This window comes from Schistocerca gregaria, chromosome 4, assembly GCF_023897955.1.
Source record: "Schistocerca gregaria isolate iqSchGreg1 chromosome 4, iqSchGreg1.2, whole genome shotgun sequence".
NCBI lineage: Eukaryota > Metazoa > Arthropoda > Insecta > Orthoptera > Acrididae > Schistocerca > Schistocerca gregaria.
Window position 1 is genome coordinate 574,222,326 of NC_064923.1, and position 20,054 is coordinate 574,242,379.

At 38.7% G+C, this 20,054-nt stretch overlaps 1 protein-coding gene across 1 annotated transcript in view; it reads right to left on the bottom strand.

The window, feature by feature from the left end:
• LOC126267464 (ATP-dependent DNA helicase DDX11) overlaps positions 1 to 20,054 on the bottom strand; it is a 153,943-nt gene that overhangs the window by 8,886 nt on the left and 125,003 nt on the right. The window contains exons 12-16 of the mRNA XM_049972735.1: positions 19,017 to 19,227; positions 18,785 to 18,934; positions 18,582 to 18,702; positions 5,456 to 5,586; positions 4,350 to 4,568 (exon numbers count right to left, since the gene is read on the bottom strand). Of these exons, the coding sequence (XP_049828692.1) occupies positions 4,350 to 4,568; positions 5,456 to 5,586; positions 18,582 to 18,702; positions 18,785 to 18,934; positions 19,017 to 19,227 (832 nt within the window). The remainder of the gene's footprint in view (positions 1 to 4,349; positions 4,569 to 5,455; positions 5,587 to 18,581; positions 18,703 to 18,784; positions 18,935 to 19,016; positions 19,228 to 20,054) is intronic.

Consider the following 20,054-nt stretch of genomic DNA (forward strand, 5'->3'; position numbering starts at 1 on the left):
CATTAATATAGGTGCAATCTTACACTTACAAATGAAGCTTTGGTTACTGAGGTTTTGTGCAAATTTATTTTGAAGAATTTCAAACGGCAGACTTTAAGAAACAATGTTTTTCTTCCGAATAGGCTCCAGATTTTTCAATACACTGAAGCACTCAATACAGTATCGACCTTAATCGAACTATCACATGAAATCTGATGCGCAACCATAGTGCAGGGATACACGAGAAACTATGAACTAGCCACTATGACAACCTAATGTTCTGCTTAAAAAATTGACCATTTTGTGAAACACAGGAGGAAACAGCATTAATTCTGCCAACTTACAAACTTTTGTTTTATTTGATCAGGTTTGTAATAAAAGTTCTCAGGCATGTATGGGTACCACAAACACACATTTATGCTGGTCTTTAAGTAAAGGTAACACCCAAAGGCAAAAATCTTGTTCTTCAAGAACCATTACTCGATTATGAACCCAAGTCAATATTTTATTGTTATGAGAAACTCTAATGATTTATCAGGTGGGTTGCAAATGAGAAATTCTGTCATTGTTCACTTATTAGAATGCCAGGGGAAAACATCACCAGCTTTTAATCAGAACAAGATGATGACATTCAGATCAAACAAAAAAGAAAATTAATCCAGAACTGAACGTCTAACAAACGAAATAAATCACATTAAACTGACTGCAATTGTTATCGCAAGAACAATTTACAACGGAAAGAAAGATTGTGGAGGTGGTACCAACAGCAATGTTGTCGACTAGCTCTCAGAATAAGCGAAAGTTCAAGAACTGGACTGAATTGTGATTGCAATCTTTCATTTATGTACTAGTTGCAATGGCTGTGTGTGACCTGTACCCTAGAAAATATTGTCAACCGTGTTTCCCTATTGCACAAGCACAGAACTACAGAAGGGTTGGAGTGGCAACAGTGACACCAGCTTGGCTGAGAACTACGAGTGGGGGGAGAGGAGTAGTGAGCAGGCAGCAAATTTCGTCATGCTGCCTGTTGTGGTTGGCAGGAGAGCCAACCGTGTTACTTAAGGAGGCCGAAATGCACGCATTTTAGCTCACGCAGGCTGGCGTGAGGTCTGGAACATGACAAGGGAATTAGAATTGAGAAAAACGGAAGTAGCTGGTGGAATACTTAACTTTAATCCATTAATGACGAACGTCACTCTTGACATTACATGATTCACAGTACCAATAGCAACAGATAATGGCGCCTTTATAGGTCATAGCAAATAACGTAGATGAAGGCTATACTAACTATCGTCTCGGCAAATGAGAGCGTAGAAGTCAGTGAACCATCGCTAGCAAAGTCGGCTGTACAACTGGGGCGAGTGCTAGGAAGTCTCTCTAGACCTGCCGTGTGGCGGTGCTCGGCCTGCAATAAACTGAAAGTGGCGACACGCGGGTTCGACGTACACTACCAGACCGCGGCCGATTTAAAGGCTACCACCTAGCAAGTGTGGTGTCTGGCGGTAACACCACACTGCCAATCATGGGAAATTATACTGAGTACTGTGTATACTGCATACTCTACCTTTTTATGAGCATGTACTATGTTTAAACTTCAGTTTGCCTGTATCCATTTGTATTCCAAATCGAACTAACTTTAAAATTCAACAGATAGCCAACAACAGCATACATTTCTGAGGAGATGCTAAAAGTCTAGATTGCTTGCAGTGTCACACTTATGTATTTCATGCAGCAATGTTGTCGATGCTCACCGTAGCAATGTTGTCAATGCTCACCGTGAGGTATGACGGGAACTATAGGGGATGTGTTAGTTGCTGGTTCTACACACCAATGAGATAAAAGCAGGCAAATGATATGCTAGGAACTAAGGGACACTGCAACATTCTCACATCAGTATAGAACAAAATCTGCTTTGTGTTCAGAAAACAAGCAGCTCTTTTCTCAAGTCACACTGTAATCATAACCTCAGAAATAGCAACATATTCGGAAGAAATAGCCAAATATTTGTAACAACGAAGACATAAGTTCCACAACTGTCCTGTTAGGATGATGTCGATTATTATTATTATTATTATTATTATTATTATTATTATTATTTTATTATTATTAAAATAGTTATGCCACTGATGACAGTAGAAAAAAGGCAGTGAAGATAATGGAAATCATTTCTTTTTGTACACGTTCCACATCATTACGAAGTGTCGTATTCATGATCTATGGAACAAGTATTAATCTAATCTAATCTGCCTCGTATTATCAAAATGTGGATGATGAATAAATGGCATAAGTTTAAAATAGACGCAGTGGTAACTTTTTAGGCAGATACGTTACAACAATAAATTTTTGTTAATGTTAATGTTAAAAAATAAATTTATCTCAAGGAGCCTCTACAAAGGGGGGGGCGGGGGGTCTTCTTACATCCAGAGTCGTCTTACACTCAGGTAAATATGGTAATTTTGGAACCTTACCGCAGATACTCCTGCAGTTTACTAATACTACATTATTATTTTAATGTACAGAAAGTACTGGTTGAGAATAAAGGAGACAACTCTCTGAAAGGCAGAAGCACTGTGTCGCCAACAGGTACACATACAAAAGGTACAGAGCTTTGCTTTGCTAGCTTTCAGAATCAAATTCTTTTCTCAAGCATAACATGGCTGCTTTCACAGGTGGCCAGGCCTCTGATGGGGTAGGATCAGCCTGTGACAGGACTGGAGTAGGAGATGCTGGGTGGATGGATAGGCCAGGTCTTGCATTTGGGTCTTCCACAATCGTATGATCCTTGTGGCAGGGGACTGGAGGTGGGAGTTGCACGGGGATGGACTAAGATGTTTCGGATGTTGAGTGGTCGTGGAACACCACTTTGGAAGGGGATGGATGTATCTTGGGTAGGATGTCCCTCATTTCAGGGCATGATAATAGATAATCAAAGCCCTGACAAAGGACATGGTTCAGTCATTCCTGTCCCAGGTGTTATTGGGCTACAAGGGGGTGCTTCTTTGTGGTTAGTTCTTGGGATGGATGTGAGGATCAGGTGTGGGGGGATATGGCCCAGGAGATATGTTTATGTATTAGGTCTGGGAGGGTACTGCCGCCTGCGGAGGCTTTTGTGAGGCCTTCAGCATAGTAGGCGAGGGAGTTCTCATCACTGAAGATGCATCTACCAAAGGTGGACAGACTGTATGGTAGAGATTTTTTTGGTGTGGAAGGAGTGGCAGCTGTAAAAGTGCACGTAATGTTGGTGATTGGTGGGTTCAATATGAACTGAGGTGTGGATGGAGCAATCAGAGGAGATCAACATCTAGGAAACAGGATGGGTGGAGGAGGACCAGGTGAAGTGGATGGGAGAGAATTTTGGGATTGGGAGGAATGAGGATAAGGTATTCTGGTCTTGGGTCCAGATTATAAAGATGTCATCAATAAACCTGAACCAGACAAGGGGTTTAGGGTTTTGGGAAGATAGGAATGTTTCCTCTAGGTGGCCCGTGGCTGTGCTATGAATTTACCTGTGTACCTTCTCTCTAAAGGTGAAGTAGTTATAGGTTAGTGGTGGGTTTGGAATCTGCAGGGCATCGGAAGACATTAGTATTTTGTTCTTTCTGGTCATTCAAAGACATAAGGTCTCCTCCAAGAGCGAAGTGCATATTTTACTCTGATTACTGCAGGTAATTAAACACTAAGGGATAAAAAGAAAGTTCTTGTGGACGTTGCTTGCTCTCTGCTACCCATGTAGCGAGCAGCTGCTGCTTTTGTGTAGTGCACGTCTCACCTATTGATGGGGCATCCTACAATTCTCCATGCAAGACCAAAGGTAAAGAAATATGCACATGGGATTGTAGCAGAATCACCTCTCAGCTCCAAACCAGAGGACTGCAGTTGCTGCTTTTGTGTAGTGCACGTCTCACCTATTGATGGGGCATCCTACAATTCTCCATGCAAGACCAAAGGTAAAGAAATATGCACATGGGATTGTAGCAGAATCACCTCTCAGCTCCAAACCAGAGGACTGCAGTTGATTCTGGGTACAACACAGCAAACGGAAGAAGTGCTTCCACCTTGTATGTGTGGTTAGCTATCTTCATCGATCGAGCCATCTCTCTAAAGGAACTGAGGATGTGCTAGAAACCAGGCGGCAGGCATCATTCGTCTGACACAAGCTTTAAATTACAGCTGGTTTCACCCAGTATATTCACTAGTGGCAGCAGTGCCTCTTCCACATTTCAAATAAGACCTCTCAGCATGAATAACAAGTGCACAATGGTCCACTTATCACACCTCCCTACTACTTGTAAACCACAAGCTTTTTGTCTCACTTCAACTATTTAGGCCTCAGAAATAAGGCTCTTCTTGAAGGATCCACTAAAACTCACCTTACATAGCTGTGAGAGCACATGGCCGAATCGGTCACTAGTCTGCAGCACCACCCTCACCCAGGCCGGCAGCCCACCCTGCACATGACCACTGCCATAGCGTCGGTCCAGCAATAGCACAGCTGCATAGTCACCACGGTGCCGCACTGACCGCCCCACACTCTGGTTGACGGCCTTCATGCACAGGCTCTCGTAGTACTCCCGACCAGCACCCTTGCCCTGAGTTGGAAGGAGTTCAGTGTGTTAGTGGCAATCACAATTCACAACAAATATTTTCTGAAATAAAAGATTCTCCCATTAAGTTCTTACAAACATTGACACTATTGAGATGTGATATTACTATTATTTTAAAACTTGTTAATTACTGTTTTTAAATCAGTTGCGGAAACTGTTTGCAGTGAGTGTACACTGGAGTGTCATTCACAGTCATGGCCACAACCATTCCAATTGTGTGGGAAATGAAATTCCCCTGTACTACATTTAATCTCTCTCTACAATGTCCTTTCTTCCAGGAGTGTTAATCCCACAAAGTATGCAGGAGAAGTTTGCACAGTAGAAAAAAAGTATTACTGAAGTGAAGCTGGGAGTGCAGGTCATAAAGCAGACTGGAATAGCTCAATGGTAAGAGGCCTACACAGGAAAAATAGAATTCCAGTCTCCTTGCATTCTGTTTTGGTGTGTGAAGAAGTTTCATGATGCCTGTTTATTCCAGTAGTAAAATATTTTATAAGAATCATTGTAAAAATGATGACCTTCTAAATTGTATCACAGATTGTAGAGGCGTTCTATATTTTTGTGTCAGATATAAAAAAAAAAAAAAAATCTGCAACAACTATTTATAAATTTTATCTTCATTTTCATTCTTTTCCCGTGCTTCTGGCAAGATTAATCAAAAGCTAAGTAAATGACAATGTATGTCAATGTATCAATTACCAAAGCTATTTATTTATTTCTTTATACATAAAAATAACATTAGTTTCTACACTTACAGGCAACATAGTGAGATGATACAGCTCTACATACAAATTAAAATTTTTATTGTGATGTAAAACTACAGTATTAAATGAAATATTGTAAATAATATGCAGAAAAAAATAAAGACATACCTCATTAGTGTCAAGGTAAATCATTTTCTCTTGCATTTCAGGCGATTTGATGTTTGGGTAGGGCAGACCAACAACAATGACACAGCGTCCCAAATCATCATTAAAATTTAGCCCTTCACTCAATTTTCCACCTGAAAGATATCAACTATCATAAATAACATATGTGAGACATCCTTTGAATCTTTCTAGATTTATCGTCCGAAGAAACAAAGAGGTTTTAATCCCTGTTGGACAAGAAGCATATATGATATATAATGATCAGTATATTCAGAATCACAGTGGTTCACAAATGATCTCTATTACCTTGAGTTTCACATCTAATTTTTGTTTAGGCTATGTCAATACACTGTACTGATATACATTTATTATGCCACTATCAGTTTCATTCCAAAGATCATCATCAGGTTACACTGCCAGCAGTCTTCATTACAAATTCCCATAGAGGTGTACCCATATCACCGCGCACGTGCCACTGGGGAAGGGGGGGGGGGGGGGGGGGTCACACTTCAGTTACCTCTACATAACATCATAGTTCAAAAGCTCAACAAAATTTTCGATCCTGTTTCTGTGTTGTCCACCATCCAACAGCTCAACTGTGTGGTGAGTGGTTACTTTAACTCCTTCCCTTATTTGATGGCAATAATATATGAGAATTTTACTTAGCATTTTACTATTACATCCTGAAATCATATTCTTGTCACTTGACACATTTTGTGTATTTGGTTTTTGCTCTGCACAGTCCTTTAGACTAAAACACTGCCAAATAACTTACAAGAACTGATCAAAATGCTCTATGGGAAGGTGGCAGCCCTGCAGCAAGCGGTGCGCGCGCTTTCGGAGCTCTGGCAAAAGTTAAGTGTTCAGTGTTGTTGTTGTTGTTGTTGTGGTCTTCAGTCCTGAGACTGGTTTGATGCAGCTCTCCATGCTACTCTATCCTGTGCAAGCTTCTTCATCTCCCAGTACCTACTGCAACCTACATCCTTCTGAATCTGCTTAGTGTACTCATCTCTCGGTCTCCCTCTACGATTTTTACCCTCCACACTGCCCTCCAATGCTAAATTTGTGATCCCTTGATGCCTCAAAACATGTCCTACCAACCGATCCCTTCTTCTAGTCAAGTTGTGCCATAAACTTCTCTTCTCCCCAATCCTATTCAATACCTCCTCATTAGTTACGTGATCTATCCACCTTATCTTCAGTATTCTTCTGTAGCACCACATTTTGAAAGCTTCTATTCTCTTCTTGTCCAAACTAGTTATCGTCCATGTTTCACTTCCATACATGGCTACACTCCAAACAAATATTTTCAGAAATGACTTCCTGACACTTAAATCTATATTCGATGTTAACAAATTTCTCTTCTTCAGAAACGCTTTCCTTGCCATTGCCAGTCTACATTTTATATCCTCTCTACTTCGACCATCATCAGTTATTTTACTTCCTAAATAGCAAAACTCCTTTACTACTTTAAGTGTCTCATTTCCTAATCTAATTCCCTCAGCATCACCCGATTTAATTGGACTACATTCCATTATCCTCGTTTTGCTTTTGTTGATGTTCATCTTATATCCTCCTTTCAAGACACTGTCCATTCCGTTCAACTGCTCTTCCAAGTCCTCTGCCGTCTCTGACAGAATTACAATGTCATCGGCGAACCTCAAAGTTTTTACTTCGTCTCCATGAATTTTAATACCTACTCCAAATTTTTCTTTTGTTTCCTTTACTGCTTGCTCAATATACAGATTGAATAACATCGGGGAGAGGCTACAACCCTGTCTCACTCCTTTCCCAACCACTGCTTCCCTTTCATGCCCCTCGACTCTTATGACTGCCATCTGGTTTCTGTACAAATTGTAAATAGCCTTTCGCTCCCTGTATTTTACCCCTGCCACCTTTAGAATTTGAAAAAGAGTATTCCAGTCAACATTGTCAAAAGCTTTCTCTAAGTCTACAAATGCTAGAAACGTAGGTTTGCCTTTTCTTAATCTTTCTTCTAAGATAAGTCGTAAGGTCAGTATTGCCTCACGTGTTCCAACATTTCGACGGAATCCAAACTGATCCTCCCCGAGGTCCGCATCTATCAGTTTTTCCATTCGTCTGTAAAGAATTCGCGTTAGTATTTTGCAGCTGTGACTTATTAAACTGATAGTTCGGTAATTTTCACATCTGTCAGCACCTGCTTTCTTTGGGATTGGAATTATTATATTCTTCTTGAAGTCTGAGGGTATTTGGCCTGTCTCATACATCTTGCTCACCAGCTGGTAGAGTTTTGTCATGACTGGCTCTCCCAAGGCCGTCAGTAGTTCTAATGGAATGTTGTCTACTCCGGGGGCCTTGTTCCGACTCAGGTCTTTCAGTGCTCTGTCAAACTCTTCACGCAATATCGTATCACCCATTTCGTCTTCATCTACATCCTCTTCCATTTCCATAATATTGTCCTCAAGTACATCACCCTTGTATAAACCTTCTATATACTCCTTCCACCTTTCTGCCTTCCCTTCTTTGCTTAGAACTGGGTTGCCATCTGAGCTCTTGATATTCATACACGTGGTTCTCTTCTCTCCAAAGGTCTCTTTAATTTTCCTGTAGGCAGTATCTATCTTACCCCTAGTGAGATAAGCCTCTACATCCTTACATTTATCCTCTAGCCATCCCTGTTTAGCCATTTAATAGAATAATATTAAACTTAGTGTAAATTATAGTTTAGATAGTTAAATTAACATCTGTGTTAGACTGTGTATTGAAGGTTTCACGAATATTAGCGTATTTTAATCGTAAAGAAGGTTTTACTAAACGGCCGGTTTTCGCCAGTGTTTGTTTACATTTGTAGGCGTAAATTTCATGCGTGTGTAGACCTCTTATTATTACTTAACTTTGCGCCTATAATCTTAAATACTTCTTTGGTCAATAAGTAAAGACTTTTTATCATCAGATTGTAGATTATTCAAACTTATTTGTTCATAGACTTTCCATCTGGCGTTTCTTTACTTTCAGGTAACAATTGTTTAAATTCATGTAGCTCGTTAGATTACATCCATTGTAGGTTCATTATCTTACTGATTTAAGAATATAGTTGGTTGTATTAAGAGATCATTGTTTAAATTTTATTACTGTACATTGCCATGAGTACTAAGTGTGGAAGCTGCCGTAGGAAGATAGAATCGGGTGTGGTATGTGGGGGATGTGGGGTTGTTTTTCATTGGGGCTCATGTAGCGGGAAATTTGACGAGATTATGCTTTTGGCTCTCCCATGGAACTGTAGGTTCTGTAGTATAGAAAAAAGATTCGTACAACAGGAGGAAAAGATGTGTGCCCTTCAGGCTGAACTAGATTCGGTAAAAACTGAATTAGCTAAGTTAAAGGGGGGAAAAGACTGCGGGAAATGGGAATTGGTAACAAGGAAATCGCGAAAAGGGACCAGCCATGTAGATGTTGTCGAAGTTCCAGTTATGAATAAATTCTCCTTGTTACCTGAAGTAGGAAGGGAGGAGCCAAAAACAGGAGTAGTTGAAAGTAGGGTGCAGCAGACTACTAAAATTGGTAACAGCATTAGGTCGGGAAAATCTAGTAATAGGAGAAGAAAAGTCTTGTTGCTAGGTAGCAGTCATGGGAGGGGTGTAGGCCAACTAGTGCAGGAGAAATTAGGAGCAGATTACCAGGTCACGAGTTTGTTTAAGCCAAGTGCTAGGCTTAGTCAGGTGATAGAAGACATAGGACCACTCTGTAGGGACTTTGACAAGAATGATGAGGTGATAGTAATAGGTGGGGCAGGAAACAGCCTGGCTAAGGATAGGAATTATGATATTAACAGTGACATGGATAAAATAGGAGCTGCAACAGGATGTACGAATGTGGGTTTTGTTGAGGTACTGCAGCGTTACAATCAGCCCTCGGTTAACCCTTCTGTGTGGCGAGTTTACAGAGAGTCGAGCGAGCAGCTGCTGGACGGTGCAAAAACACACATTTATACAGTGCCTGTCGGTAGCATTGGGAGATGGGGATACACTCGACATGGCCTGCACCTAAATAGTCTAGGGAAGGATAGATTAGCTGATTTAATTGTAGGTCGTCTAAAGGGGACCACTAGCACTCAAGGCAAAACCCCTGTGACCCGAAAGGGCATAGGGGCACCTTTTTTAAGTTGAACAAGATGTCCAGACAGGCAGCTCTTAAAGGTAAAAAAAATAAATGGTTCGAATAAAGGTAGAGGAAACAGTTGTGTTAATATATTTCACCAAAATATCAGGGGATTAAGGAACAAAATAGACGAACTAATAATTTGTTTTGAGAATATTAAAGATACAACAGAAGTTGATGTACTGTGCCTGTCTGAACATCATATAACTACACAAATGGAAAATGTAAATATTAATGGGTATAAACTAGCAACTCATTTTTGCAGAGACAATATGGAGAAAGGAGGAGCTGCCATTTATGTTAAGGGGGAACATAGTTTTAAAAACATAGAAACAGCAAAATTCTGTGTAGAACAGCACATTGAAGTATGCACTTGTGAGCTTAAATTGGACAGTGGTAAATTCATAATTGTGACTGTGTATAGGTCCACACTTGGAAATTTTCAAATGTTTCCTAAAAACCTAGATCTCTTGCTGCGTTATCTGTCAGAAAAGGGAAAACACATTATCATTTGTGGAGATTTTAACGTAGATTTTCTTAAATACTCAAGCAAGAAGAACGACCTTGAACTATTACTTTGCTCTTACAATCTGACATCAGTCATTGATTTTCCTACTCATATTGTACAAGACAGTAGCACCCTGATAGATAACATTTTCATAGACCAAGATAAATTAAAAGAAGTAAGCACCTATCCTATTAAGAACGGGCTTTCTGATCACGATGCACAGCTACTTTCAATTCATGACTTTGCTCCATACAGTAATGTGGGGGGGGGAAAAAAAAAAAAAAAAAAAAAAAAAAAAAAAAAAAAAAAAAAAAGGCCCAATTAACCATATAACAATTCAACAATTTAAGGAAAGCTTGAAAAGGGTAGACTGGGAGGATGTTTATCGGGAACCTGATGCAAATGTTAAATTTAACTTATTCCATGATAAACTTGTGGGTATATTTGAAAACAGTTTTCCTAAGAAATTAGTGAATCATAATTCAAATAAACTTGATAAAAAACCATGGCTGACTAAAGGGATTAAAATTTCTTGTAACCGGAAATGGGAACTATACCAAGACACTAGAATAAGTCGAGATGAAGAAAAGCTCAACCATTATAAGAAATATTGTAATATATTAAGGAAAGTTATAAAAAATCCAGAAGTATGTGTATCAAGTCTGAGATTAGCACCTCTGATGACAAAGTTAAAACAATATGGAATATAGTTAAAAGGGAAACAGGGCAACCAAGGTCACAGGACAACAGTATTACTGTTAAGCACAATGAAAAGCTTATAAATGAAAAATTACAGGTTGAAAATATTTTTAATAATCATTTTATAAATGTAGTTGAAAATATAGGCACCAGCTGCTCACCAGATAGGGCAGAACTCTATATGAAAGAGGCATTCCCGGTGCAAACAAATGAAATTGAAATCCTACCCACCTCACCGTCTGAAATTAAGAAAATAATAAATTCACTTAAGAATAAAAACTCACATGGAACTGATGGTATCTCCAATAGAATACTAAAATCTTGTCCACACCTGATAAGTCGAGTTCTTAGCCACATATGTAATAGCTCATTGAATCAGGGAATATTTTCTGACAGATTGAAATATGCCATAGTTAAACCCTTGTATAAAAAAGATGACAAGACAGACGTCAACAATTATCGTCCTATTTCACTTCTGACATCCTTCTCAAAAGTGTTTGAAAAAGTAATGTACTCAAGAGTAACTTTACACATTAGTGGGAATAACGTTTTAACAAAATGTCAGTTTGGTTTTCAGAAAGGTCTTTCAACACGCTTTCACTGATCAAATTTTAAATGCTCTGGATAGTAGAACATCACCAATTGGGATTTTCTGTGATCTCTCTAAGGCTTTTGATTGTGTGGATCATGAAATCCTCTTAGATAAGCTGAAGTACTATGGAATGAATGGTTCAGTACACAGATGGTTCACTTCATATTTAACTGGTAGAATGCAGAAGGTTGAAACAGTAAACCCACATAGTACACAAAGGGCATCAGATTATTCAGACTGGGGATGTATGAAGAATGGGGTACCACAGGGGCCTTTATTGTTTTTAATATATGTTAATGACTTGCCTAATTATATTCATGAAGATGCAAACTTGGTTCTCTTTGCAGATGACACAAGTATTGTAATCAAGCCTCAAAAGCAAGAATCAGCTGAGGAAAATGCAAATAATGTTTTTCAAAGAGTTATTAGGTGGTTTTCCGCAAATGGACTTTCATTGAACTTTGAAAAAACACTGTACATACAGTTCAGTACAGGGAAAGGCATAGCACCAGAAATAAATATAGAGTGTGGGGGAAAATCTTTAGCTAAAGCAGATTGTTCAAAATTTCTGGGTGTCTGTATTGATCAGAATTTAAACTGGAAGACACACATTGACAATCTACTGAAACGATTGAGCTCAGCTACCTATGCTATTAGTGTCATTGCAAATTTTGGAGACAAGCACATCAGTAAGTTAGCTTACCATGCATATTTTCATTCGTTGCTTTCTTACGGAATCATCTTTTGGGGCAATTCATCACTAAGAAAGAAGGTATTTATTGCACGAAAACGTGTTATCATAATAATGTCTGGGGCTCATCCAAGATCATCTTGTAGACAATTATTTAAAGAATTAGGGATATTTCCAGTAGCTTCACAATATATATACAGCCTAATGAAATTTGTTGTTAGTAACCCAGATCACTTCAGAAATAATAGCACAGTCCACAGCTACAATACTAGGAGACAGGGTGACCTTCACTACCGTTTTTGAATTTGACATTGGCACAAAAGGGGGTGAATTATACTGCCACAAAGATTTTTGGTCAATTGCTAAACCAATTGGCATTCAAAAGTAAGTTATGGGAATTCCTGAATGACAACTCCTTCTACTCCATAGATGAATTTTTAAACATAGGCCAAAGAAATACATTAAGCATTAACAATTGTACCGTATATAAGACTAACAATGATTATTTGGGATAAATGAATCTTGTGTACTTTGACACGTTCCACATCATTACGAAAGAATCGTGTTCATGATCCATGGAACAAGTAATATAACTAACTATGTTATGCCATTATATGAAGAAACTCATTCTTTTTCTGTAACTTATGTTGGCAAGCCTTGATAGCAGACATCATTGTATGCCTGAGATAAGGCATATGTGACCTTGCATCAAGTACTGTACTCTTGCACTCTTGACAACAACAATTTTGACCATGAGTACAGCCATCTTGATAATTGCACATACAGTCAGTCAGTCAGTCAGTCAGTCAGTCAGTGAGGTCATGTTTATGAAACAGAATCTTCCTTATTCCCATTCAAAAATCTAAAATTCTTTTGTATATGAAGTACATGAAGATTTATTTATGAAGAACAGGAGAAGTAAAAGGGGGTGGATCAAAATATGAAAACATCGCGAGGAATGCAAGCATGCTACACCAGTCTGCAGGTTGGGTTATTGTGTTTGACCACAAATGGCACCTGTGCAATGTCCTCAATACTTTTTTTGTGGGGGGTGCAGAACAGTGTTCTGTGTAATGAGTGCATTATGTAGGAGCTAAGTGAATTTGAATGTCAGCAAATTACTGCTGCTCGTATGGTGGCTGCTTCCATAACCATGGGAGTCAAAGTGTTTGGCGTTCCAAGATGCACTGTATCACATACTAACATCGACATATTTTGTAATGAACTGTATTTAGATGGAGAAAGCACGCCAAATGGTATATGTGTTTCATGAAGACCACTGTTGTTCTTTTATTTCAATAAAACAAAACACGTTTGGTGACAAAAATACGCATTTCCTTGGAGTCACAAGACAGATTTAAAATACCTTCACTGATTTCAGAAATAACCTCAGAGAAAAGTAGGTCTCTTGAAAGAAGTGTATAAGGGGGGGAAAGAGTTGTATAAATCAACACTACAGGTGACTACCAATAAAATGTTGGTTCTACTATGTTCGATATTGTCAGTTATTACACACTGTGTTATGTCTATTATTTTAGTGGTATTGTATGTCTGCCTGCTTAGCTCAGCGGTAACATGTTTGCCTAGCATGCAGTGGGTCCGGGTTTGATTCCCGGCCTGGTTGGAGATTTTCTCTGCTTGTAGACTGGCTGTTTTGTTGCCAGAATGTACTAGAGTCTGGTGTTCTTGCTGGCCAAGGTAGGGTTTGTAACGCACAAAGACAAGCAGTAGAAACTCTTGCCCTGTGCAAGTGGGCATTATCTTGCTGAAATGTAAGCTCAGCATAGCTTGCCATGAAGGGTAATAAAACAGGGTGTAAAATATTAACACACTGCTGTGCTGTAAGGGTGTTGTGGATGACAAAAAAAAGGGATCCTACTGTGAAAACAAATGGCACCCCGGTCAATCACAACTGGTTGTCGATCATATGGCAAGTGACAGTCAGTTTGGTATGCCACCACTGCCCGGGGTGTCTCCAGACACATCCTCAGCCTGGAATCTCATTGATTGGAGTAGAATTGTGTTGACTGATGAGTCCTGCTTCATATTGAACCCTGATGACCAGCGAAGGATCAAAAACTCAATCCCACGGAAAAACAGGCAGAAACTTGGAATAAATTAATAAAATGTTAGCTGCAAAGCCTGCTTTTTCCATTTATTTTAGGTCCAGTTCTTTAATTTCTCTACCTATTTTCCATGTTACCATTCTTATTTCATGTTTCCCAAGCAACACTGAACTTTTATTTAATGTTTGTGTGTGAGTCATTGTAATCTTCTTCTGTAAAATTGAAATTTCTATGAAGATTTTTTTTTAATTTTTTATTGAGACGCAGTTCTGTTGTAGAACTGTTGTAACAGAACCCTGGTTTGCACATGGCGCATCTTCCTGTAATTAGAGGTTCTTTTTAGTTCAAAATACGCGATGTTCTGCAACCATTTAACTTACACAAACATTCTTACCAGACAACATAAACACCTTCTCTTTTGTCTTCAGTTTCATTGTCATCAACAAAGAGAACAATATTTTTATTTGAAGTTACAATTGTCACTTCGTTTACTGATGTTGTGAATGAAATGCAATCTTCAATGTTATTTAAATCTGTATTATTTTATTTTACTTTTATTTTACACGTCTAGTTTCGTAGGACCAAACTGAGGAGCAAATCTCAGGAAATTACAATATAAGCATAACAACAGATAAATAAGTTTATGAACCCAAACAATGACAAGCCATAAGTTTATGTAAATGCAATCAACAATATAACACAGGAATCAGCTTAATTTTTCAAGGGCCTTCTCAACAGAATAGGGAGAGTTACCTGGAAAAAGTATTGAACTAGAATGTAACAAATAAATTTATAAACTACCTATTGCACAAAAAATTTATGAAAATAAATTTATCAGAGTGTATTAAAATGTATACACCATGCATATAACTTAGAGATGAAAATCTGCATTGTCATTGTATGGGTTGGAAACAAGAATATATTGTGGCTGACAGAATTACAGATTCCAGTTTTATGTATTTCAACACTAAAAAGTTTTGACGCTGTTTTGCTCCAGTCTACACAGCACATGTAATTAGAGTGAGATGAAATGTAATAATTGTAAAGTGCATCTTAAAATTATACCCCGTCATGAATGAATGCCATCTTGTTCTTTTTCATAATAGTCTTACATTTTCAAATATTTCCAGTCTATTTGTCCTGTGAATTAAAGTCAACAGCAACTCCTTTCTGTGCTTTCCTTTATGATGTTGACTTAGTACCTGCGGTCGAAGTGTGATAATCGAGTTGACAGCTGATTTTAGTTGAGTTACCATGCATTTCATCTTTCTCAGTCTGGTTCATTTTATTTATGAGTTACCATAGACATTCATCAATCAACGTATTATAACTGTTGAAATGACATTATTTGCTAGGGAAGTTGTGATTATTGGCGTATATTCACCCACGAACGACACAAAAGATAAGGAGAAGGATACATTTTGGGACACCCTCAGGGAGACTATTGAAAAAATCCCAAGAAGAAAGGAACCGATTATCATGGGAGATCTGAATGGAAGAGTAGGAATTAGAGAATCTAGTAGAATAGTAGGAAAACATGGAGAGGACGAATATAATGACAATGGGGAACGATTGATTGCAATTTGTGAACAATTTGATCTAAAAATTACCAACACATTTTTCAAACATAAGGACATTCATAAATATACTTGGCAAAAGAACACCAAAGAACTTCATTCTATAATAGATTATATTATCATTAGGCAAACAAGTAGTTTCAAAGCAGTAGACGTCAGATCTTATAGAGGAGCCCAGTGCGGAACAGACCACTATCTAGTTAAAATGAAGTCTTTCTGGCCATGGAAGAATACAAGGAGTGGTACAAGTAACATAAATAAAACGAACCAGACTGAGAAAGATGAAAATTTGCCTTTTAATATTGACAGCCTACAAGACGAAAGTATCAGAACACTCTTTGCGACCAGGATGGAAAGGAAACTGGTTGAATCATTTGAAGGAAGTACAGAGGAAATATATGACTATATAAAAGCTAATGTGAAAATCATAGCAACAGAGGTGTTGAGTAAAAAAGATAGCAACCACAACCGTGGAGCAGAGTGGTGGTCAGAGGAACTAGAGGTCCTCGTTCGAGAAAAACGAAATGCATTCCTTCAGTGGTTGAATGATAAATCAGAAGAAACAAGATCAATATACAAGGAAAAAACGAATGAAGTGGTGAAAAAAATAAGGATGGCAAAAAATGAAGCATGGGAAAGAACATGTGTCAAGGTGAATAGCAAATTAGGATTTGGGAGAGCAAAAGAAGCATGGTCAGTACTGAAAGGGCTTCGACAGGATACAAAAAGCAAAACTAATCTCCAACTGATAACACGAAAGGAGTGGGAAGAGTATTTCCGAAAATTATTACATGAGGACAGAGAAGAATATCTCGAAGAAGGAACAGGGGAAGATAAAGGACATGAAGATGACGAGATCCAGATTTTAGAAAGTGAAGTACTTCAGGCGTTGAGAACAGGAAAAAATGGTAAATCACCAGGACCAGGCAATATCAATCTGGAGTGTCTGAAATATGGTGGTGACAAAATTGTGAAACTGATAATACAGCTCTTCAACAAAATGATACGTAGAGAGTCAATACCCAACGAGATGAAGCTAGGTTACATTAATACAATATTTAAGAAAGGGGATCGCAAAATTTGTTCAAACTATCGAGGAATTTGTGTTACAAACACATTAATGAGAATTTTTGCGAAAGTAATTAAAAACAAACTGGAAAAGATTTTAGAACCCAAGAAGAACAATGTGGATTCACGACTGGGAGATCATGTGTAGACCATATTTTCACATTACGACAGATTTTGGAGAAACATAGGGAAAAATCAAAAAATGTAGGATTAATTTTCATAGATCTAGAAAAAGCGTATGACACTGTTCCCAGAAAATTACTTTGGAGAGCACTACATATGGCAAACATAAACCCTTCCTTGATTAAAATAATACAACAGATGTATAAAGATATATAAAAATTGGTAATAAACTTTCACAGAAATATAGAACAAGCAAAGGCCTTTTACAGGGCTGTCCCATGTCACCATCATTATTTAAAATCTATATAGATATTAGCCTTAGAACATGGTCTCGCAAATGTAATAGTATGGGATTAGAAATAAGAGATGGAGTTTACCTACACCATTTATTATTTGCTGATGATCAAGTAGTCGTAGCACAAGATGGGGAGGATGCTAACTATATGTGCAATCAACTAGCAATAGCATACAAAACTTGGGGTTTGAAGATTAATTACCAAAAAACAGAATACTTGACTAATGATTCAGATGAGCTATACATGGAAGGAAAGAAAATCAAAAAGATAAACACTTTCTGTTATTTGGGATCCATTTTAGAAATCGAGGGAAAATCAGAGTCAGAAATCACTAAAAGAATTAGTAGCGGACGGAGGGTCATTGGGATGCTTAACTCAGTCTTATGGAGTAGGAATGTAATGAGCAGAACTAAAAAATTAATATACAAATCCATATTAGAGAGTGTGGTTCTGTATGGAACGGAGACCTGGACAATTAACATGAAGCACATTAAAAAATTACAAGCTCTAGAGATGGACTTTTGGAGAAGATCGGCAAGAATCTCCAGGATAGAAAAGATAAGGAACACCGAAGTAACAAGGAGAATGGAAATAAAAGAAAGAATATATGACATAATGGATAGGAAGAAATTACAGTGGTACGGGCATGTACGACGAATGGAGAAAACCAGAATACCAAAATTGATACTGGAGTGGGAACCTCAGGGGAGAATAAGAAGAGGACGACGTATGACCACCTGGCTCCAAAATGTACAGCACACAATGAGGAGAATGGGCGCAGAGGAAGAAGACACACAAGATCGAAACACCTGGAGAAATATTTTGAGAATATAGTTTAAGAACGGTTATTGTTTGTATTGTAATTTCCAAGTAAATTATTATGTTGGAGATAAGCCTCTGTAATGAGGAAAACCTCAAAATAATCAAATCACCATGCTTGTGTCGTGCTAATTTAGATCAACAGTGAACGTCCTTTTGGGGATCAAGATTTGTGTTGTACAATACAGTGGAGTCCTTAATAGAGTTCAGTTCCTGAACTAAGGTCAAAATTGACCTCTCCGTCAGTAATCTTTATACAATCAGCTTTTAATGTCATAGTGGCAAGTTGGTTGTTCAAAGGACAGACTTTAAAAATTGTCCACAATCACCACAGAGCAAGGCCGCAGTTGCCAACTACACAACTATTTTCCAATAAACATTTAGAAAATAAGCACAGCACAAATTGCATATATACAGATAATTTGCTTGTTCAATGAATTTATAGTTGGCAAACACCAACCAATTAAAGCTACAAAAGACATAGAATTCCAGCAGTCATTGCCACACAGTCAAAAAACATTTAAAGCACTGCTCTGCAATAAGAACTTACCAACAACACTTAACATCAGTGCTCCTCCCCTGCCACCACTTATGGAAGCTTTTTTTATGCAGAGTGCGTAGTCATCTAGAACTTTATCTATAGCACCAGAAGTCTTGGGCTCACGAAACACCTAAGTCAGGACATCATTCTTTACTATTTTTCATTCAACTAATAACAATATTCATACTAAACAAACTATATGCAGCACGTACCTGTTTCCGCTGCTGTATTTTTTCAATAAACCCGTTTTCTTTCAGAAATGCATATATTTTGCTTTCATAATCATAAGAGGGAAAAAAGCAGACAACACCTGCTGGAACTATATTGCAAACATTCACAAGAATACGGCCAAGATCCTGCATCTGATGGAAAAAAAAGAGTAAGGTTACGTGTAAAGAAATTTATACCACTTAGCCGAGCAATGGAAACACTCAAATTACTGACCAGATCATGCTTCTCACGATGCTGATAGGAAAAGTCCAGCTCAGCACCGGATGGTCCACAAGTCACAGCTATAGGCAAAATAGATTCTTGTGGGATTATGTGACCACAAGAAAACTGCATCACTCGTTCTGGAGAACCACCTGCTGCCAGAAATAGGCGGTTCCTGAATTCAGAAATAGGCTGCATTGTGCCCCCTGCGACTATTACACACCTGCAATTAACAACAATGGGTGTATGTTTTTATATATTCATTCATTCTTTGTGTTTATGCTTCCCATATTATTTCCAAACAAAATTCAAACTTTACAAAGCCATTAGACACAGAGCACATGCTCGGATTGGAGAAGGAGCTGGTGACATGGTTTTGAAGAGAACTAAGACGCAGTGTGGAATTTAAGAAAACAATAGGAAAAAATGAATGTAGATATTTGGACAGCAATTTGGACCTCAGTCCTCCTGAATCCACAGAATAAATAAGAGCTTCTGAGCAAATTTCAGAGATATGAAGAAACTGACCTACATGTCAAAGAAAAACGTAAGTCCCCAGGGGCCCCATAACGCGCCTAACGTTGGAGCTCCCAATTACCAATAATCCCACCCTCTGCAATTGCCCGGACCTTGCAGGCTGAGTGGTTTTCTCTGTAAGAGGACAGGCGACAACATCTGGCTTAGTGACAGTGTCAGTCACAGACAGCACCTGGAACCTGTTTGTCAGACAAACCGGGGAGGCCTTACGTGTGGTCACCTGGGAAGTCTTTTGCCACCTGCTTCGCCTCGGGGCAACCTCCCACTCGACTGCAGGTGAGGTGTCAGCCTCAGTGCCAGCAGGAACTGGGTTAGAAACTGGTGAGGACCGATCGCAGGACTCTGGCGTGCTGGACGTCAGTTGGATCCCAACGGCCGGCCCACAACAGTGGTGCCCATCCACTGCAGCCTCAAGCTGTGTAACCGAAACCATCACAGCCTCAAGCTGAGAGCGAAGTGTCACCAACTCGGCTCGCACCAGCACACAACATTCGCAGTCCCTGTCCATACTAA